General features: G+C 41.9%; 1 protein-coding gene across 2 annotated transcripts in view; it reads left to right on the top strand.

Moving 5' to 3' along the window:
* The window catches only part of LOC309559343 (leucine-rich repeat and fibronectin type III domain-containing protein 1-like protein), a 147,155-nt gene that overhangs the window by 46,149 nt on the left and 77,171 nt on the right, over positions 1-23,835 (top strand). For both annotated transcript variants that reach the window (XM_082262576.1, XM_082262577.1), the window contains exon 2: positions 14,985-16,376. In XM_082262576.1, the coding sequence (XP_082118702.1) occupies positions 14,995-16,376 (1,382 nt within the window). In that variant the 5' untranslated portion in view covers positions 14,985-14,994. The remainder of the gene's footprint in view (positions 1-14,984; positions 16,377-23,835) is intronic.

Genomic DNA, 23,835 nt, shown 5'->3' with positions numbered 1-23,835 from the left:
CATTAAAAAAATAAAAAACATAGTGTCCCCCCGATGATCAGTCACCTATAGACTTTAATGGAGTCCGCATGTTCACTAGAACATTTCCCTTGTTTGAGATGTTCTAGTGCGAACCAAACAGGGGGGTGTTTGGCTCATCACCATTCTGGTAAAAAGGTTTTTTTTTGCATTGATACATGTTCCCCAGGGTAGGACCCCGGCCCCCATACCCTTTTTATGGCCAATTACTTGCATATAAGCCTTAAAAATGGGGACTAGGGTTCAGGGTTCTGATCAGAACTTCCCTGTTCTCGAGTTCTGGTGTAGAACAGAACTTGGGGGTGTTCTGCCCATGACAAGCGAGCAAGGTCTTCTTTTTAAATATCAGTACCTGACCGTAGACTATATGGGCACAAAGTCCCAGTTACACAGCAAAACTTTTGGGCAAAGCCTATTTAGAAGTGTGGAGGCTGGGATGGAGAGGGAAGGGGAGTTAAGGGGAAAATCCCATATTAATTCCCATGGTTTTGGAATGAGCAAAATCAAACTCTCAGGCAGTCTTAAAAAGTGGTTACATCAAATGACTTATGTGGCTTCACATCATTTAAAGAAATAATACAACATTTATTAATGAAAATACTTCCTATAAATTCATTGTTATGCTAAAAAAGTGTTTAAAATAGAGTGCCCTTCACCTCACCCATTAAAAAGATACTCTTTAAATCATGTAAAGCCTCGTAAATCATTTGAAGTAACCACTTTAAGACTCAGGTCTTTATACTTGAGCCTTTGTTTTTTTTTTTTTTTTTATATATATGTGCACATGGTTACCTTGACTACACTTAATAAGTGAGTTGGCACACTTACTGTGATTTTTACTCTTACAACTCCCTTTTTCTAGTTTTTTTTTTTTTTTTTTATGATTTTGGAATGTGATATTTAGCATGCTCATATAGTTGTGATGGTCAGATGTCCATAAACCTTTGAATAGAGATGTACAGAACTGTTCGCCGGCGAACAGTTCCCGGCGAACTTCGCAGGTTCGCGTTCGCCGCTGCGGGCGAACATATGCGATGTTCGGTCCGCCTCCTATACATCATCATTGAGGCAAACTTTGACCCTGAACATCACAGTCAGCAGACACATTCCAGGCCAATCAGCATACCTCCCTCCCACACCCTCCCACCTCCTATAAATAAGCAAGGGCAGCATCCATTTTAGATCATTTCTGTGTTACTGAGAGCAGGGAAAGTGCTGGTGCTGCTGCTGCTGTTGTTATAGCTAGGGACAGTTCCCGGTCTTGTTAGCCAGTGTTCTTGGTACACTCCTGCTGTAAGGACAGCACCCCAAAAAGCCCTTTTGAGGGCTGGTATTTGTGTATTTTTTTTTGTTCTGTGATATATATATATATATCTATTGTCCCCAAAAGCCCTTTTGAGGGCTGGTATTTGTGTAATTTTTTTTGTTCTGTGATATATATATATATATATATATATATATATATATATATATTGTCCCCAAAAGCCCTTTTGAGGGCTGGTATTTGTGTAATTTTTTTTGTTCTGTGATATATATATATATATATATATATGTATATATATATATATATATATATTGTCCCCAAAAGCCCCTTTGAGGGCTGGTATTTGAGTATTTTTTTAATATATATATATATATGTAGCATGTCCAGAACCAGAAAAAAAAATTCATATAGGTGTAAAAGGGGTTCCCACCATCCCTGCTCTACTGAAAAATTATCTTTTTTTTCTGGTTCTGGACATGCTACAGAGCTGAAACTTCACAGGTACACTTTTTAGACCCCCTAGACACTAAATCACACAAAAAAAGTTCTTAAAAATTGTCATTTTTGATAGAGAGACAATTATTGGAAAACTTAAAAAAAAAAAACACTTAAAAAAAAAAAATGTCTTTGGATTTATTGTCTGGGGGGTCTAAAAAGTGTACCTGTGAAGTTTCAGCTCTGTAGCATGCCCAGAACCAGAAAAAAAATAGAATTAGGGTTAGGGCTAGGGTTAGGGTTAGGGTTAGGGCTAGGGTTAGGGTCAGGGCTAAGGTTAGGGTTATTTTTAGTGCTTAGGGTTAGAGGGTTAGAGTTAGAGGGGTAGGGGTAGGGCTACTAACTCTAACCCTAAGTATCTCACCGTAACCCTAACCCTAGCCCCTAACACTAAACCTAACCCTAACCCTCTAACCATAACCCTAACCCTCTAACCTTAACCCTAACCCTCTAAGCCTAGCCATAAAAATAACCCTAACCCTAACCCTAACCCTAACCCTAACCCTAACCCTAGCCCTAAGCCTAACCCTAGCCCTAACCCTAATTCGTAATTTTTTCTGGTTCCGGACATGCTACAGAGCTGAAACTTCACAGGTACACTTTTTAGACCCCCCAGATGCTAAATACAAAGACATTTTTTTATTTTTATTTTTTTTTTAATTTTTCCAATAATTGGCTCTCTATCAAAAAATTACAATTTTTAAGAACTTTTTTTTGTGTGATCCCTCTCCGGCATGCCACAGTCCAGGTGTTTGTCCCCTTGAAACAACTTTTCCATTACTATTGTGGCCAGAAAGAGTCCCTGTGGGTTTTAAAATTCGCCTGCCTATTAAAGTCTTTGGCGGTTCGCCCGGTTCGCCGGTTCGCGAACATTTGCCGATGTTCGCGTTCGCCAACGGCGAATTTTAGGTTCGCGACATCACTACCTTTGAACATATAGCGTAGTTATATCAAGTGTCCCAAAGACTGATATCTATATTATTGCTTCATTCTGTTGCTCTCCATTACATTGATTAAGGATAAGGATGACAACCCTGGAGTAGGGGTGAGATCCTGGTTTGGCTGAAACCTATGTCTGGATCAAATTGTTCTTCTTCGGTGGTTCAGCGAACTGTTGTCCCCTATAAGAGCCTGCAAAATAAATTGGTTGTGGATGAGCTTATCTGGGATTGCTACTGCTGACACCCAAAACGATTCCACATGTCTCGGAATCCCACTGCAAATTGTGGAAAGGTCTTACCCTCATGTTGGCTTCTGTGATTGGTGCTGACAATCATAGGAAATCGGTATGGTCTTAGGAGCCATCTATTTGCTATGATATTGGAATTTTCCACATTTACATTAAATAGACTATAACTGGAGAACATACAATTTTTCCATTCACAAAATATTAATATACATGCATTCTTGGACAAAAAGCTATGCAAATTGTTATCAATACACCTATACGCTGCTCGAAAAAATTAAAGAAACACTTTGAAAAAACATCAGATCTCAATGCGGAAAATATCATGCTGGATATCTATGCTGATATGGACTGGGTAATACGCTAGGAACAAAAGGATGCCACATCGTTAGATGGAAATGAAAATTATCAACCTACAGAGGGCTGAATTCAAAGACACCCCAAAAATCAAAGTGAAAAAATTATGCAGCAGGCTAGTCCACTTTGCTGAAATTTAATTGCAGAAACTCAAAATGGTACTTAGTAGTTTGTATGGCCCCATCTGGACCAGGGCACCACTGAGCTCTTGAAAGGACTGAGGAGCAACTTGGTGACGTCGGATGGACCGAAACATAATGTCCCAGAGGTGTTCTTTTGGATTTAGGGCTTTTTGGGGGGCCATTCAATGATATCATTTCCTTTATGCTCCAGGAACTGGCTGCATACTGTCCCCACAAGAGGCTGGGCATTGTCATGCACCAGGGGGAACCCAGGACCCACTGAACCAGCATAGGGTCTGACAATGGGTCCAAGGATTTCATCCTGATATCTAATGGCAGTCAGGGTGCTATTTTCTAGCGTGTAGAGGTCTGTGTGCCCCTCCATGGATTTTCCCCCCAAGACTATCACTGACCCACCACCAAATTGGTCATGCTGAACGATGTTACAGGCAGCATAATGTTCTCCACGGTTTCTCCAGACCAGTGTTTCTCAATATTTTTTAAATCAAGGCAGTCTTTAAACATATGGACAGTCTCAAGGCACCCCATTCTAAAATTTAAAAAACTATTCTAAAGGTTTTATATAATGCGGCCGCATCGACACATGTAGGACACCCAATATTAGGGGTGATTATTCATCTTTGCACACAAGTACCGACTAGTATACTAGTGTTTCTCTTCTACCTCAGTTTCTTTCCATCACTCAGCTCATGTGACTCCAGTGTTGACAGAGAGGGGCAGGGGAGGGTCAAACAAGGATGCTGTGCAGGTGATCAGCACCCTTCTTATCAGCACTAATGACATCACTGGTTGTTAGAGTGGCAGTGGCTGGAAGATTGAAATAGTGCACAAAAAAAACCTCTGGCTTTGTGGAACAAAAAGGCAGGCTTAATCTCCCTGCTGGTTTGTATACAATTTTGGGCAATTTTTAGACATTTTGCCAAGGCACCCCTGAAGAAACCTCAAGGCACCCTGGTGGAAAAAGGCTGCTCCAGACCCTTTCACATATGTCACATGTGCTCTGGGTGAACCTGCTCATATCTGTGAAAAGCACAGGGTGCCAGTGGTGGACCTGCCAATTCTGGTGTTCAATGGAAAATGCCAATCAAGCAATAAGCACAGGGTCCACTAGAGGACATTGGGCCCTCAGGCCACCCTCATGAAGTCTGTTTCTGATTGTTTGGTCACATCAGTGGCCTGCTGGAGGTCATTTTGTAGGGCTCTGCAAGTGCTCATCCTGTTTCTCCTTGCAAAAAAGGAGCAGGTACTGGTCCTGCTGATGGGTTAAGGACCTTTTATGGCCCTGTCCAGCTCTTCTGCTGCCTGTATCCTGGAATCTCCTTCATGCTCTTGAGACCTTCTGGCAATGGCACGTATTGATGTGCTATCCTGGAGGAGTTGGAGTTGGAGGAGTTGGAGTGACTGTGCAACCTCTATAGGGTTTAGGTATCGCCTCATGCTACCAGTAGTGACACTGACCCTAGCCAAATGCAAAACTAGTGAAAAACAGTCAGAAAAGATGAGTAGGGAAAAAATTCCCAGTTGCCTCAACCTGTAAAATCATTCCTGTTTTGGAGGTTGCCTCATTGTTGCCCATCTAGTGCACCTGTTAATTTCATTTACACCAAATCAGCAAATCAGCTGAAACTGATTAACAACCCCGTCTGCTACTTAACTGACCAGATCAATATCCCAGGAGTTTAATTGACCTGATTCTATACCCTGATTAAAAAGTGTTCCTTTAATTTATTTTAGCAAAATATATATATATATATATATATATATATACACACAGTATATATATATATATATATGTATATATATATATACAGGCGGCCCCCAGGTTACAAACAAGATAGGGACTGTAGGTTTGTTCTTAAGTCAAATTAGTTTGTAAGTCGGAACAGGTACATTTTTTAAGTGTAGCCCCAGCCAAAAGAATAATTTTTACGTTTTTTGGATAGCAAAGGGAAGGGTAACAAACCTGTAACATTTGTTTTGCTGTCTGTGCTCCTGTTCAGAAGATTTTACCTCACTTTCTGTCCCTATGACAGCTGGATTTTGAAAATTTTGGGTTGTTGTGGAAACAAGAAATAGTGATAAAGCTTCAGTGGAGACACCTTTTTCCATGAGAACACTTACAGGAGTGAATTTGACTTCCTAGGGGTAGATTTCCTCTCACTTCTCCCGTTGTCTCCCTCTGTTTGTAAGTAGGAGTCATTTGTAAGTTGGAGGTTTGTAACCCAGGGACCGCCTGTATATATATATATATATATATATATATATATATATATATATATATATATACACATACATATATATACATATATATATATTTATATATATATAGCGCCAACAGTTTGCTCAGCACTTAACAACATGAGGGCAGACAGTACAGTTACAATGCAGGAGTGCCCTGCTAATTAGAGCTTAAAATCTAAGAGGGAGGGTGAAGTTATGCAAAAGGTAACAACTGTGGGGAATGACCTGGTGGAGAAAATAAAAGTACAGTTTTCAGGTAGAGGCAGGATAGGCTTCTCTAAAGAGATTGGTTTTCATGGATTTCCTAAAAGTGAGCTGAGTAGGAGACAATTGGACAGATTGGGGCAGGGAGTTTCAGAGGATGGGAGAAAGCTCAGTAGAAGTCCAGGAGGTGAGCATGGGAGGAGGTGACAGGGAAGCTAGAGAGCAGGAGGTCTTGGAAGTAACAAATAGAAGGATTTGATTGGTATTTTGAAACAAGGTTAGTGATGTAGCTGGGAGAAGAGTTGTGCATGGCTTTATACGTTTTTTCTTTTTAATAAAAGACTTGTCAAAAACTATGTTTTATGGTTTTTACTTTTTTACACTTTTTCGGTGAATGGGTACATGGGATTTGGGGGCTCCCTAGTTAAAGCGGAGTTCCGGGCACAAAATCGATCTTTTTTTTTTAAGCCCGTCCGCTTGTTCTCCTTCCCCTGAAAAGGAATTGGATAGTTAGGTTTTTTTTTTTTTTTTACTCACCTTGTAATTGAAGATCGAATACACTCACCTATTCTTCACTTCCTCCCTCTGTGGCCGCGGCCCGCGCCGTCACTTCCGGTTTGCAATGATTCCTGGGAGCTGAACGTCATCGCTCCCAGGAATCAATGCGACGGCACCGGCCCCGCTCGTCACTTCCGGGGCGACGCCACATTCCCTGCTAAACAGCTTCTGGGCATGCCCAGAAGCTGTGGAGGAATGCGGCGCAGCACCGGAAGTGACGAGAGGGGCCTGTGCAGGCACATTCTGGGAGAAGAGGACGCGGAAGAAGACGCAGAAGAGGATCGCGCCGGCTTCAGCTGCCCACAAGAGAGATGGCAACGCTGTGGAAGAAATTTTATAAGTGAGTATTTCTTCTTGCAGGTAAGTGCGAACCGGGACAGATCAGAGGCTAGCCATTGTGGAATGTACTAGCCCTGACTGTCCCAGGGGTATGTTCACTGAAAATTTTTTTCTGTGCCCGGAACTCCACTTTAAAGCGGGCTTCCAGTTTCCGATAAGCCCTCTAACTCGCATACCCCCACAACCACAGCCCAGGGTTGTCGGGAAGAGCCCCTTGTCCCCATCAACATGGGAACAAGGTGCTTTGGGGTGGGGAGGGAAGAGCCTCCCAGCCCCAAAACTCCCACCCCCCATGTTGAGGGCATGTGGCCTGGTATGGTTCAGGAGGGGGGGGGCTCGCTCGTCCCCCCCCCCCCCCACACACACTTTCCTGAACTGCCAGGCTGCATGCTCAGATAAGAGCCTGGTATGGACTGGAGGGGGGGGGGGGGCGGGGAATCCATTTTTTTATCTGTATTGCCAGGAGCCGACAATACATTCTAGCAGCAAGTTTAAATGACATTTTTCCTTTAGAAATGTCAGTATTGCTGCAGCAGGCTCCATACCTCGTACAGATGCATCACTTTACATGCACATTAAGGGGACCCCTCGGCCATGATATTTAAAGGGATTTTTCATTTTTATTGTTTCCCTTTAAGCATCATTAAAATCATAACTCCTGTAAAAAGGATTGTTTTAAAAAATTTTTTAGCATTGATACATTTCCCCCAGTGCAGTATCCAGGCCGCCATACACTTTTTTTGACAATAACTTACATATAAGCCTTTAAAATTAGGACTTTTGATTTTTCATGTTTGTGTCCCTTAGACTTTAATGGAGTTCGCATATTCGCTAGAACTTTTTCCCTGTACAAGATATTCTGGTGCAAACCAAACAGGGGGGTGCTCGGCCCTTCACTACCAGGGAGTGAATTGAAAGCTTTGAGATGTCATTGGTTAAGAAGGGGCATATTTTGTAGATGTTGCAGAGGTTGAGGTGGAACGATTGGACAATGATTGGATGTGTTGAGCCAAAAGGATATTTCAGAGTCCTGGATTACACCTAGTACCCTGGCATGCAAGGGATGGGTTAATAGCTGTGCCATCAAACTTGACAGAGAAATCAGGAGAAGAGGCACATGGGGGAGGAAATATTATATATATATATATATATATATATATATATATATATATATATATATAATTTTTTTCCTCTCTGCATAGTTTCCATTGTCATCCCCTTTCCTTCCACAATTTTCATTTTCATCCCATTCCTTCCCAAATTTACAATGATCTAATTTGGCATTTTTTCTGAAGCAAGACCTTTAAGAGAAGAAGTCTCAAAGCACAATGAGCGGGAGGTTTCCTTGTTAATAAATCAGAAGGTTTAAGTATAATTAATTATACACAAGGAACAGAAATTGTGCTTCATGGTGACAGTTCTCCTTTAAGAAACGCATTTGCTTAAATAATTGCCTAAAATGCTAAAAAGGGATTTGCAGCTAACATTTATTTTGCTGATCTTTCCATAATGCATGTTTTATTTTCCCATTCTGGGGCTCTGTAAATGTGAACAGTTGTTATGTGAATAATGAATGCTTTTATTCTTCAGATTTTAGACAGCTTCTTGACAGTGCATTTTCCTTTTCTTATGGGTGGTGGCTGTGTTTTTCTTTTCAGAATTTTAATGGTTGCCATTCATGAAGCTGTGGTTTAGGGTGCTTTTTTCTTTAAAGGGAGTTTCTTGGAAAACTTGAAATGCTCCGTTTACTTAGATACCCTCCATACAGCATATACAGTGCCTTGAAAAAGTATTCATACCCCTTGAAATTTTTCACATTTTGTCATGTTGCATCCAAAAACGTAAATTTATTTTTTTGGGATTTTATGTGATAGACCAACGCAAAGTGGGATATAATTGTGAAGTGCTAGTAAAATGATAAATGGTTTTCAAAATGTTTTACAAATAAATATCTGAACAGTGTGGCGTGCATTTCTATTCAGCCCCCTTTACTCTGATACCTCTAACTAAAATGTAGTGGAAGCAATTGCCTTCAGAAGTCACCTAATTAGTAAATAGGGTCCACTTGTGTGTCATTTAATCTCAGTATAAATACAGCTGTTCTGTGAAGCCCTTAGAGGTTTATATAACCTTAGTGAACAAACAGCATCGTGAAGGCCAAGTAACACATCAGACAGGTCAGGAATAAAGTTGAGGAAGCAGGGTTAAGTTATAAAAAAATATCCCAAGCTTTTAACACCTCACAGAGCACTATTCAATCCATCACCAGAGTATGGCACAACTGCAAACCTACCAAGACATGGCTGCCCACCTAAACTGACAGGCCGGGCAAGGAGAGCAATAATCAGAGAAGCAGCCAAGAGGCCAATGGTAACTCTGGAGGAGCTGCAAAGATCCACAGCTCAGGTGGGAGAATCTGTCCACAGGACAGCTATTGGTTGTGCACTCCACAAATCTGCCCTTTATGGAAGAGTGGCAAGATGAAAGCCATTGTTGAAAGAAAGCCGTAAGAAGTCGTGTTTGCATTTTGTGAGAAGCCATGTGGGGGACACAGCGAATATGTGGAAGGAGGTGCCCTGGTCAGATGAGACCAAAAATTAACTTTTTGGTCAATAAGCAAAATGCTATGTGTGGCAGAAAACTAACACTGCACATCACCCTGAACACACCATCCCCACTGTGAAACAAGATGGTGGCAGCATCATGTTGTGGTGATGCTTTTATTTCAGCAGGGACATGGAAGCTGGTCAGAGCTGATGGGAAGATAGATGGAGCAAAATACAGGGCAATCTTAGAAGAAAACATGTTAGAGTCTGCAAAAGACTTGAGACTGGGGTGGAGGTTCACCCTCCAGCAGGACAACGACCCTAAACCTACAGCCAGAGCTACAATGGAATGGTTTATATCAAAGCATATTCATGTGCTAGAATGGCCCAGTCAAAGTCCAGACCTAAATCCAATTGAGAATCTGTGGTAAGACTTGAAAACTGCTGTTCACAGACGCTCTCCATCCAATCTGACAGAGCTTGAGCTATTTTGCAAAGAAGAATGGGCAAAATAGTCACTCTCTAGATGTGAAAAGCTGGTAGAGATATACCCAAAATAACTTGCAGCTGTAATTGCAGTGAAAGGTGGTTCTACAAAGTTATGACTCAGGGGGGCTCCACTTTTCACATATTTACTTGTAAAACATTTTGAAAAGCATTTATCATGTTCCTTCCACTTCACAATTATGTGCCACTTTGTGTTGGTCTATCACATAAAATCCCAATAAAATACCTTGTACATTTACATTTTTGGTTGTAACATAACTAAATGTGGAAAATTTCAAGGGGTATGAAGAATTTTTCAAGGCACTGCTGCAACACAAGTGTTTTCAGAGGCCTTCAGTTACAGATTTACCTTGCAGAGACATTTGCCTAAGCCCAACGCCAACTATTCCTGTTCTGGTGATGAGTATTGCAGAGAAACACAGGGAAACCTCCCCTCAGTGTTGTCACACACAGCAAGAAAAATCAGACAGAGGCTCTAACCCTCATCTACTTTATCCAAAACAAATAAATACAGTTTTGGTTGGAGGTGGGATGTAAAGTGTTTGGTCTATTTTGGACCAATGTACCTATATGCATACAAGAGCTGGGCAATGTCCACTGACACTGGAAATCCCTGAAGTAGACACTGCTGCTACAGTGATCTCCACTTGCTTCTGGGTCATGCACTGAGTGGCTGTCCTTCTGCATTCTGGACACATGAGGTTGGCTCCCGGGTATGTGTGTAATTCAGAAAACACTTTTCATCGGCTGAAAAATGTAATACATTCTCTGATTGCATGAGATGGAGAGAGTGACATCACTGTCCTGCCTCTCCACCTTGTCTAATCGAAAAATGTTTAGAACATTAATTCAGAATGCAAAGCGTTTTCAAAATGGTGCCTGATTAAGGTTTGCTGAACTCTTCTCTCATTTCAATCTTGGGCATCTTATGTGAAATTTGTGATAACGCTAAGCCACTGCCTTACAGTTAGCAGCAGCATTGTTCATGAGAGGGCAGTGGAAGGTGGATTTCGGCATACTACTACATGGAATGGCCACAAAAAAAGTAAATTTCCATCTTTCTTTGAAATCCTGTTTAATAAATAGCCATCCGAAGGAACAAGTCCTATTCAGATACTTTACATTGCACTTGGCAAAACAACCAAATGCAAGTGTGCCACTAAGATTGGTGGACCCCCTGTGTTGCCTGGGCCAAAAACCAACAACAAGCAGGACCGTTAATGCAGTGTTATAAAGCAGCCCAAAAATTACTCAATTTTCTTTCCTTCTACCATGGAACGCGGGGAGCCTTCCCAGCTGGCAGAAGACAATAATTACTGCTAGCTGCTATAGCCGCACAGAGTAATTGCATGTAGAAAAATCTGACACGCTGGTTATACCCAAGTCAACTGATGGATCATCTTGGGTATAATCAGTCTATGTCTACCCATACATGGATCGAATCTCAGCCAGTTCCTGCTGAACTGGCCAAACTTTGATCCACATGTGGCTGGCTTAACTCCTTAGACAAACCAGACAACACACAATAGCAGAGTCAACAGACTTATAACCAGGTCAGGCACAGACAAATAGAGTATACAAAGCAGATTGGTAAATGGAGCAATGCAGGACAATAACAGATTTAATAAGGCAATGATCAGGATAACCACAAGTTACAAACACAATCTAAAAAACACAGGTGTAGACTGGCTTCCTTCACACACGTCCGGTGCAAATTTCCCCTCTGTTTTCACTGCAATTTCCAAAGTATCTGTTTAGCAGTTCAGCTGTGAATTCAAATACATTTCAGATGCAAATTTTCTGAGCCAACAGCCATTGCCTCTTTACAATAGCTGGTTGTTAAGGAGCAGGCCTTGAAGCCGACCGCCGAGTCCTTAACAACAGATGACTTATCAGCTGTCAGTGGGGTTCCCCGCTAAAAGCTGAATGTAAAAATAAAAAAAAATTGCCGGCAATGAAAATTTGTAAAACAAAAATGGCGTGGCGATCCCCTCCAATCCTTACCAGGCCCTTTCGGGGTCTGGACCCCCCCCCCCCCCCCTCCATTTTGAGGAGAACCTCCATGCCAAAATTGGCAAGTTTCGAAAAAATTAATTCCAGACCCTTAACCGAGCATGCAGTGGGGCAGGCCAGGGGACGGGGGGGGGGGGGGCGATACCAGGTCCATACCAGGTCACATGCCGTCAACATGCTGGGAGTGCTTTGGTTCAGGGGGGCACAGCAGTGCTCAGAAAACACATAGGACTCTTTTTCAATTTACAGCAAACTCACACTGCCATCGTACCACATATATATGAATCGGCTCCATAGAAAAGGCTGCCGGTTCACATGTCATGCAAATTGGATTTGGTTCAAAACACATCTAATTTGCATACATGTGAACTGAGCCTTAAAGTCCACAAATTAGGGTAGGTGTGCACAGACCTATGGTGCCCAGTAGCAACCAGCAGATGATAAAGGTTCATGGTAAAGGAACCCTTAAATCAGTGAGTGAGCTATTCCAGTTCCTGTATGGATTGGCCTGATAAGTGACAAGTGTTTGCAGGGCAAGGGCAGCCTTAAACTACCATAGCTTCCAACAGTCCCTGATTTCAAGGGACTGTTCCTCATGTGGACCAAAGCTCCTTTTTCCTTCCTTTCTCCTAATTTGTCATTCATTTTGGTCTGATCTATACTGTATAGTTGTATATAAAATGTACTTTTTAGCTATTAAAAAGTGTTTCCCAGTGCTAAACCTTTCATCCCATTTCTAAATTTCTGCATTTGTAAATTTCAAAAGCCAACATAAATATTCGTAGCACTTGTGGATTTAACCAATCATTTTTTTTGTACAATTCTCCTTTAAGGGAGCATGGCAGGGGTGTGGGTCCTATGCCCACCTACTAATAGGTGTCCCTCATTCCCATCTCAGAAAGTTGGGAGGTATGAACTACTAGTGTGCATCTGCTCTGAGAAAGATCTTCAATTGATAACCCCTGCACTCAGCAAAGTTGTAAGAAGCTTCTGTAAGCAAAAGAATTATCCGCAAGAGTTTCCAATAGCCTAAGCAGTGGAAGCAGCAATCTGGGCCCCATTCGGCTTCACTGACCTAGATGCAGCTGCATCCTAAGTGGGCTTGCTAGTTCTACTAGTATTAATGATGTACATAATGGAGGCTTTCTGTTTCGTTTGTATGTAAAAGTACATTGTACAACCTATATTACTTCTTTTTGAAACACTGTTGAACACTGTATGATCTATATGAAGTGAACACTGGAAGAAATATGTGAAGCCAACATTTTTTTTTTTGTAGTTTTGGATAGCATAATGAAAGGCTAGAATCATTGCCAGGTTTTTATTGCTGTCTCTGTCCCAGCTGGGGTGATTCACTCTCTCTCTCTCTCTCTCTCTCTTTGTCCTAGGGAGTCTATGTATAAAAAAATCACTTTGCAAATGCATCAACATTTGCACAGCCTTCTTTAATAATCCCCATAATGTATCCAATATGTGTATATCCTATAATCGTCAGCTCCATCTAGGGATCATAATGTGGTATTTTTCAGAAATACTGCAAGCAGGCAATGACTGCAGTATGGGCACTAGATGAAGATGATGATCATAAAAATATAGAATACATGGGAGGAAGGAATCCCAAATGGAAACATTCAGTGCTTTGGGCACTGTTCAGGCCTGGTACCACATCCTATATGAAAATATATACTAAAAAACCTAACTAGAAAACTTAAGTGGAGTTCCGGCCACGAAAATATTTTTTCAATAAAAATACCCCCGGGACAGTCAGGGCTAGTACATTCCACAATGGATAGCCCCTGTACTGTCCCTGGTTGCACTTACCCTTTAGAAGAAATGCTTGAAAATTTCTTCTCCAGCGCTGCCATCTCGGATGTGGGCAGCTGAAGCCAGCGCGTCCTCTTCCGTGTCCTCTTCTCCCAGAATGCACCTACACCGGCCCCGCTCGTCACTTCCGGTGCGGGAGCGTCATCCCTCCACAGCTTCTGGGCATGCCCAGAAGTTGTTTAGCAGGGAATGACGTGCCCGCACCAGAATTGACGAGCGGGGCCAGTGCAGGCGCATTGATTCCTGAGAGCGATGACGTTCAGCTCCCAGGAATCAATGCAAAGAGGAAGTCACGGCGCGGGCCGCGGCCGCAGAGGGAGGGAGTGGAAGAAAGGGGAGTATATTTTTCTTCAATAACAAGGTAAGTAAACAAAAAAAAAAATCGTAACTATCCATTTATTTTTCAGGTGACCATAAGCAAGCGGATGGCACAAAATCGACTATGTCGATTTTGTGGCCGGAACTCCGCTTTAGGACTTTAACAGTACCAAAAAGCGAGTAGAGTAAAATCTTAAATTTTTATTATTACAACTAATAAAACAGTATAATATTGTTAAAAATCTAGAGTAATACAAAGCATGATCACATGTACATATTATGTATCACATATTGCTTCCCTCATCATCCTTGCCATATTTACAGTAAGTAAATAGGTAGTAGGTAGTAGGTTTGCTTGCTGAGACTTCAGCGTGCTTTATGGGTCAACAGCCTACCTTATCAGAAAGATAGTTACGGTCAAGCTCTGTTGTAGATGTACAAATTGTTCAGATACAACAAGATATAGACAAATACGATCAACAACTGCACCTCCTAGAATGGATGAAGCTTATCTGAGATGTATTCCGAATCTGCCCTTGGAGTGGACTGTTAGTTCAACATGGGTGTTTCATGTTAATATATGCCTAAACATGGTTGGTCAGGTTTTTTGGTATCATTAAAGTCCTACGTTTTCCAATTTTTTTTTGCATAAAAGATACACATATTAGACACATTATGTGGATATGGATCACAATGGTGATATGAATTCTAAGGCATTTAGGCTACTATTTTTATAAATAAACCCACTAGTGTCATTTGGACTGAAAGTGATAAAAAAAAATCAAACGTTTTGAGTTGTCTCATGGAAAAGAGGGAAAATCTCTCCAACTAACATATGGCAAATAAAAAGAAATACATGTGTTTAACAATTCTCTATTCCATCCAAAGTAAATAAGAACTGTCTTTAAATACACTTTAAGATGCAATATTTGACCAATTTTCAATGTTTGTTTTCTTTTTTTTTTTTGTAGTTCCTGCATCATGAAGGGGTTTTGGCTTTGGATTTTTACCCTAACAGTGGGTATCGCTGTTGCCCAGCTTTGCCCCAAAAGATGCTTGTGCCAGAACCTTGCTCCATCCTTGGCAATTCTGTGTGCCAAAACAGGACTGCTGTTTGTCCCATCAGTGATAGATCGTCGGACTGTGGAATTAAGGCTCACTGACAACTTCATCACAATAATCCGCAGGAAGGATTTCACCAACATGACCAGATTACTCCACCTTACACTATCAAGAAACACCATCAGCCATATCACACCATACACCTTTGCTGATCTTCGTGGACTACGGGCTTTACACTTGGACAACAACCGTATATTATCGATGGGGGACGAGCAGCTCAAAGGACTAATGAACCTCAGACATCTTATCCTTAGCAACAACCAGCTCAGCATCATATCACAAAATTCTTTCCAGGATTTTGTGGGTACTCTAGAAGACCTAGACCTTTCCTACAACAACCTGGCTCAAGTTCCTTGGCAGACCATAGCTAAACTGACCAATGTAAACTCTCTGAGCCTTGATCACAATCTTATTGACTATGTTCCTGGGGGAGTTTTTACAAACCTTCACAAATTGGCTAGGCTAGACATGACTTCCAACAAACTAAAGACTATTCCCCCAGATCCTTTGTTTCTCCGCATCCCTGTCTACGCAAAGTCCAAAGGGTCACCACTTTCATCACTTGTTCTGGGATTTGGGGGAAATCCTTTACATTGTAATTGTGAGCTTCTATGGCTTCGGAGGTTAACTAGGGAGGATGACCTAGAAACCTGTGCATCACCGACAAACCTTTTAGGAAAATATTTTTGGAGTATATCAGAGGAAGAATTTATGTGTGACCCTCCTGTTGTCACCCACCACTCGCTTCACACAGCAGTTATGGAGGGAGAAGCAGTTGTCCTGAAATGCAAAGCTGTGGGGGACCCTGAGCCTACCATTCACTGGGTGTCACCTGAGGGCAAAGTGGTATCAAATTCCTCTCGATCTGTCTCCTTTGAAAATGGCACACTGGAGATTAGCATAACTACTGTAAGAGACACAGGCTTGTTTACTTGCATTGCATCTAATACTGCTGGGGACGCAACGGGGTCTGTACAGTTGACCATAAGTCCCCTACCCCATCCAGCAAATGCTAGTCAAAGAGCACAAAGACCAGATAAGGGGCCTTCTGATATACTTACACCAGCTAAGCCTGGAGCTTCTAATAATGACTCTACTGGCCATCCAGAAAGAAAGGTGATTACTGCGGAGTTGAGCCATAACTCAGTCCTTATACAGTGGTCTTTAGACAGGAACATTCCTGGCATCCGGATGTACCAGGTGCAGTATAACAGTTCCACAGATGACAGCTTAATTTACAGGTAAGAAGCAGGTGCAAAGAAATCCAAAGCGAAAGATATAATCCAGCGCCATTTTTTGTGTATGCTGTATTAATCATTCATGGAGAAACATACCATGATAGGTGTGTATAGTCCAGAATATGTTTTATTCTAATGTATGCTGTATAAATAGCCAATGCATACAGGGGGTCAAATGCCCCCCCCCCTTCTTTAGGGCGGAATAGAAAAATATAAAAGATGTATTACATAACAAGTACACACAGCTTCTAGAATTTGCAACACATATCTGGAATTTGTCTAAATACCTTTCCTGGATGTGTTGTATATATTGCAAATTTTTAGAAACTAAGGGGTTGCTTAACTAAAACTAGAGAGTGCAAATAGTGGTGCAGCTCTGCATAGAAACCAATCAGCTTCCAGGTATTTCTTTTGTTAAAGCTTAGCCACCTCAATACTAGCCACTTTTACCCCTTTCCTTCCCAGACCAATTTTCAGCTTTCAGTGCTCTCGCACTTTAAATGACAATTACTCAGTCATGCTACACTGTACCTAAATACAATTTGTATCTTTGTGTTCACACAAATAGAGCTTTATTTTGGTGGTATTTTTTCACCACTGGGTTTTTTATTTTTTGCAAAATAAGTGAAAAAAGAGCAACAATTTTGAAAAAATACAATATTTTCCACTTTCTGGTTAAAAAGAAATCCAATAAAATCAAATTTTGTCATAAATTTAGGCCAGAATGTCTTCTGTTACATGTCTTTGGTAAAAAAAAAAATCCTGATAAGTGTATGATAATAGGTTTGTGTGAAAGTTATAGAGTCTTCAAGCTAGGCTACGTATCATTAAAAATTAATCAATCCTGATGTACTCACTACCTATCTCATTTCTTGAGGCCCTAAAATGTCAGGACGGTACAAATACCCCTCAAATTACTCCTTTTTGTAAATATGAGAGTCCAAGGTATTTAGTAGGAGGCATAGTGAGTTTTTTTTTGAAGTTGCAATTTTTTGCCCACGATAGTTTGGGTAATGAAGATTTTTTTTCCCCTTACAAAATTGTCATATTAACAAGTTATTTCTTACACATGACATAGATAAACTTCCAATTACACCCCAAAATATATTCTGCTACTCCTCCTGAGTATGGAAATACCACATATGTGAGACTTTTCCAGAGCCTAGCCACATACAGAGTCCCAACACCCAAGTAGCACCATCAGGCATTCTAAAGGCATAAATTACACATTTCATTTCCTGAGTACCTATCACATTTTTGAAGGCAGGCCCTGGAGCACCAGGACAATGGAATTACCCACAAAATGACCCAATTTTGGAAAGAAAACACCCCAATGTATATTCTACTAGGCATAATTAGTCTTTTAAACATGTCATTTTTTCCACAAGTTTTTGGAAAATTTAGAAAGAAAATGAAAACCTGTTTTTTTTTACACAGTTTCCATTTTATAGCCACTGCTTTCTACTGGCTCATACTCGCTATCCAAGTCTGACAGAGAGAGTTCCCCACTACTCTTGTCCGACATACTTTGGAGTATAAGGAAAACCTCCTCACTGCTAAAATTTTTTGATTCCTGGGACAGATGTGTGACAGATGTTGTTCACTGGGATGTGGCAGATGTTGACTGGGACACATGTGGCAGATCACGGCCAGATGTGGCAGATGTTGACTGGGACAGATGTGGCAGATCATTGACAGATGTGGCAGATCATGGACAGATGTGGCAAATGATCATAGACAGATGTGGCAGATGATCACAGACAGATGTGGCAGATGATTTGCACCAGATGATCACTGACAGATGTGGCAGATGATTACAGACAGATGTGGCAGATGATTACAGACAGATGTGGCAGATGATTACAGACAGGTGGGTCAGATGATCACTGGCAGATGTGGCAGATGATGTGCGCTAGATGATCATGGACAGATGTGGCAGATGATCATGGACAGATGTGGCAGATGAATATAGATAGGTGTGGCAGATGATCACTGGTAGAAGTGGCATATGATGTGCGCCAGATGATTACAGATGTGACAGATTATCACGGACAGAAGTGGCAGATTATCAGGGACCGATGTGCCAGATGATCACGGACAGATGCACCAGATGATCACGGACAGATGTGCCAGAAGATCACAGACAGATGTGGCAGATGTTCACTGTAACAGATTATTTTCCTGGGACAGATGTGTGACAGGTGTTTTCACTGTGTTGGGGACACTGTTTTGGGTACACTAGCTGGGTGATCAGTGTGTAAAAAGCATAAAAACAATTTAAAACTCACTTATCCCCAGCTAGCAGCACAGATCTGCTTTTCTTCTCCTCATTGACAGGCTCTGTGTGAGGAGAAGAAGAACCGATTACCATTACAATGGCTTTGTTGACATTACATAAAGGCTGTGATTGGACACCACCGTCATGTGATTGGGAGGGCCAATCACAGAGCTCTCCGGACGAGCGGAGTTGCGCTGTGTCCAGGGGAAACAGGCACACCAGGATCGCGCAGCTGCACGGGCAATCGGCCGTACAATCTCTCTGCTTCTGAAGGGGGAAGCTCCCACCCAGCCATATATATGCTGGGTGGCCGGAGGGAGGAGGGGGAGGAGGTTAATTGAACAAGCTGAAGTTAGAAGCTGATTGGCTACCATGCGCAACTACACCAGATCTTGCACTTTGCAGTGGTAGCAAATAAGCCCCTATACGTACTTTACAAAATCTTTTCTATAATTTCTTTTTAGCCCTGATGGAGGAAAAGCTTTTAAACACACCAAAACATGTTGGCTGTTTTTAGTGTTTATGTCTTTTGAAAAAAAAAAAAATGTATTCTGGACTTTCCATTCCTTGTTATAGAGCTTTCCTCCATTAACTCTAAAGCTGTGTTTGTGTTATGAGTTGCACGCATGGTGACTGATTCCTGGACAGCTGCCTAAGAAAAGCTTGTCTATACCAGACGAATCGCTAAAGGTTTCTATTATTACCCAGATTAAGTGGTCCAGTGCCCAATGCTTCATTTACAGAGAATGCTGTATGGCTTGTAGTGGTAGCTACTAGCATCCAACACTTAATGTAAAAGCGGTTGCCAAAAACTGAACTGTAACATGGGATTATAGTAGATCTAAACTCTTACTGGATTGCATTTGGTTTGCTAAGGCCATATGTATCAATAACCACCTGGTCTCTGGAAAATCCCCCCCCCCCCTTTATGACTAGGCCATTTTTTGCGATACAGCACTGCGTTATTTTAACTGACAATGTATGTCATTTTTTTTCTCACAAATAGAGCTTTCTTTTGGTGGTATTTGATCACCACTGGGCTTTTATTTTTTGCGCTTTAAAAAACAAAAAAAGACCAACAATTTTGAAAAACAAAACAATATTTTTTACTTTCTGCTATAAAACATATCCAATAAAAAAAATGAAAAACTCAAACTTAGGCCACTATGTAGTCTGCTACATATTTTTTGTAAAAAAAAATATATATATATATCCTAATAAGCGTATAATGATTGGTTTGCACAAATGTTATTGCATCTACAAACTATGGTATATATATTCTGGAATTTTTATTTACTTATTTTTTTTGTTACCAGTATTGGCAGTGATCAGCGACTTATAGCAGTACTGCAATATTGTGGAGGACAATCGGACACTAACTGACACTTTCTACCCTTTGTGGGAACCAGTGACACTAAAACAGTGATCAGTGCAAAAATGATGCACTGTCACTGTACTAATGAGACTTGCTTGGAAGAAGTTTAATATCTAGTGTGATCAAAGGGTTACCTGTATTCCTAACCAGTTTTTTTCTGTAAACTGCGTAGTGCTTTTACTAAGGGAAGTGATAGATTGGTGGTGAATGGCAGGTGCCGGCAGACGTCCATTGCCCAGTACCCACAGATCAGCTCCTGCTGTGAGTAATCGCAGCAGAAGCGGCCTGCCAACGGCGCGCATGCATACCCTCTAGGCGGAAGTGCAGAATCATGTATATATATGTGATTCTGCACAGAACGGCCTCCCCGTAGCAGTATACCTGAAATACCCCTCTCCTCCTGCTGCTGTAGTTTCATTTAAAGTTTCATATCCTGTCTACAGTGTGCCCCTGTGTCTGTGTTTTATAAAAGTAAGCCATTCTTGACAAGTTTTAAGAGAGCCACTCGTTGCTCACGTGACCCACCGCCTCTCTCCTCCTCACCCCCTCCCTTCCTCCTCCCCTCCCGACTGACATCAGTAAGAAATCCAAGGCCCCACCTGCTGCAGGCAGCTGTCAGACGGGGAGAGGAGAGAGCCGATGGGTCACGTGAGCGGTGCTCGGCCCTCTGAAAAATGGTAAAGAATGGCTTTATTTTATTAAAAACACATACACAGATACACAGGCACACATGATTATTAAACAGACCAGACGGGATGGTATAACGTGGCTCAACAACCACTTGAAAAGGGAAGCTGAGATTCAAGTGGGGGGGGGGCATTTGCCCCCCCCCCATGCCCCTACCTGAGGACACCCATGCCTGTTCTGCACCTGTACAGAACTCCTCAGACGTGTTCTTCCCTTTTTGGGGCTTAACCGTAGAGGCCACCCATCACTTTTCTGTACCCAAACTTGAACTAATTCTTATTCTATGTGGAATGATAGTTGGATGTTGGTTGAATTATTTTGTATGTAAAACCAATAAAAAAAAATATTAATTAAAAAAAAAAATCTGTTTTCTGGTTGCTTTGCCATCCATGTCAAAATGATTGGTAGATCCATTGATAAAGGCAGGTGAGTTTAATTAAATGTGCATTTTCCCTGTAAAAATTGAGTTTGCACCCCCCACTCTACAACATACTAGTTTTCCTGTTGCCCACACAGGGCGAAGCTACAGGTTCACCTTCATTTAGCCCCTTTTGTTTCTCAGCCATTCCAGCTCTACCAGCTACAAGTCACTAGAGTCATAGCTTACACTAAGCTATGGATCCCCATCTGACAGCACTGATTGGCCCAATGTTGTCACATGGAGTGAGTCACATGATCCTCTATACCTGGATGTACTGGGTATTTCCCTTGGCTCCTGACACTAAATTAATTTTCAGGGAAGCAAAGGAAAGGTAAGTATATGCTGAGGATTATTTTAACTAACACAGCATACATTATGGATGTTTTTTTATTGTCTGATAACAGCATGTTATAACATGTTATAAACATGTATTCCCCTTTAAGCCCTGATATATGTCAGGTTTGCTATGGGCCTGTGTGTTCTCTTCTGCTGCTCGCTATGATTTTCCATTATGCATGTGTTGTTTATTAATGTATCATCTTATGCCAAGCTGCAGGGACGCTTGGCTTCTACTGAGGTCACTATGTTCTTAGAGCAGCACAGAACAAGAGGGGTTAATTTAAAACCTTTATTTTTTTCTAGCAATGTAGTATGCTCTAATTAGTAACCTTTTAAAATAAATTTTAGAAAAATGCAGCAGAGTTAGAATATCTTACCTGATGCATAGCATTGTTATGGAGAATCACAGGATGCAATAAATTAATATACATTTATGTAATAGATGCACTGTAAGTGATTTAACTGATTACATTCAATGCATGAGTTGGAATTTAAAAACAAAGGAAGTGTATAGGTTGGGAGATTGTCTGTGCATTTACTGCAGCCCCCTAACAAACAACTGAAGGACCCTCATTTAGCTGTTTGCAATCACTATAATCTGCAAGTGCATAGTGGTATCTTTGGGAATCACTGCATTTTACTGCCATGCCTTAATGCCAGATTTCACCACAAGATGGCACTGCAAGAGCAAGAGGTAAATACACATCACCCCCCATCTACTAGAGAGCAGTGGTCTCCGAAATGCAGCTCAGGGGCATGATGAAGCCCTTTGCTTGCCTTTTATATGGCCCTTGGGGCATTATTCCTCCCACTAACACCAACAATGGGGCATAGTTCTTGCCACGGACGCCAACAAATGTGGACTGTTTATCCCGTTGACACCGATGATGGGACACTATTCCCCCCACAGACACAGAGGATGGGGCACAACGGGAAGCGGTCCCCGCAGAGAAAAGACAGTGATTATCACTAGCGGCTAAAGCAGGCGCTAGCAATAATCGCAAGAGAATCTGGGAGGCTAGTTTGCCCTTTCAGGAAAATGTGTTTCCTTTCATTTAGCATTCATATGCACTATATTACCAAGAGTATTGGGACACCTGCCTTTACACACACATGAACCTCACTGGCATCCCAAGCTTAGTCTGTAGGGTTCAATATTGAGTTGGCCCACCCTTTGCAGCTTTAACAGCTTCAACTCTTCTGGGATGGCTTTCCACAAGGTTTAGGAGTGTGTCTATGGGAATGTTTGACCATTCTTCCGGAAGCAAATTTGTGAGGTCAGGCACTGATGTGGACGAGAAGGCCTGGCTCGCAGTCTCCGCGCTAATTCATCCCAAAGGTGTTCTATCAGTTTGAGGTCAGGTCTCTGTGCAGGCCAGTCAAATTCTTCCACCCAAAACTCGCTCATCCATGTCTGTATGGACCTTGATTGTGCACCTGTCCAAATCATTTGGTGAATGGGGAGGGGGGGGGGTTTTGGTGTGGGGCTGTTTTTCAGGGGTTGGGCTTGTCCCCTTAGTTCAAGGGAAGGGAATTCTTAAGGCAACAGCATACCAAGACATTTTGGACAAATGCTTAAGACATTCACACTGCAATTTTTTTTAAATAGCCCCCTTTGTCAGGACTTGTGTCAATACATGGGTCACCTGCTGGTGGCACTATTGTTCCTGGAGTCAAAGGCTGCGGTTCCAGTGCCCACCAGCGGGTGTCTCCTAGCAGTAAGCTTATCTGAGTAATAAGGCTGCCCCTGATGCTGGCTGCTGGGAGATGTTTTTCCTGTGAGCCATGTGCCTGCTTGATCCTGACCCTGTGCCTTGTTCCTGTACCTGATCCTGCACCTTGTTCCTATGGCCTGCTCCCAGTACCCTGCTCTGCTCCCCTTGTTTCCTACCTCAGTCCTGACCTTGTCCTGCTCACGTTTGCTCCCTAGATGTGTACATTGTTAGGTTGTCGTTTGGGTTGCTGCACTGTAACGTTTATTTTGGCACTTACATTGTTTATGGTTTACTGGTGTAGGTGTTGGAAGAGGGATATTTATGTTAATAAACTTAATTTAAACATATTCAGTCTGGTTCCTGATTTCTTAAGTTACACCCCACCGAGCCACGACTCATTGTGTCTTATGGATGCATAGAGCAGCAGCTCGGGAGCGAACATGCAGCTGTGCCCCCAGGGAAAGAGGCTTTCTTGCCCAACATCAATGGCTGACCTCACAAATTAACTTCTGTAAAAATGGTCAAACATTCCCATAGACACACTCCTAAACCTTGTGGACAGCCTTCCCAGAAGAGTTAAAGCTGTTAAAGATGCAAAGGATGGGACAACTCAATATTGAACCCTACGGACTAAGACAGGGAAGTCA

Source organism: Pelophylax lessonae (genome assembly GCF_965119305.1).
Source record: "Pelophylax lessonae genome assembly, chromosome: 7".
Classification (NCBI taxonomy): Eukaryota; Metazoa; Chordata; class Amphibia; order Anura; family Ranidae; genus Pelophylax; species Pelophylax lessonae.
The sequence above is the reverse complement of the archived record's forward strand: the minus strand, read 5'-3'. Positions and strand labels throughout refer to the sequence as shown.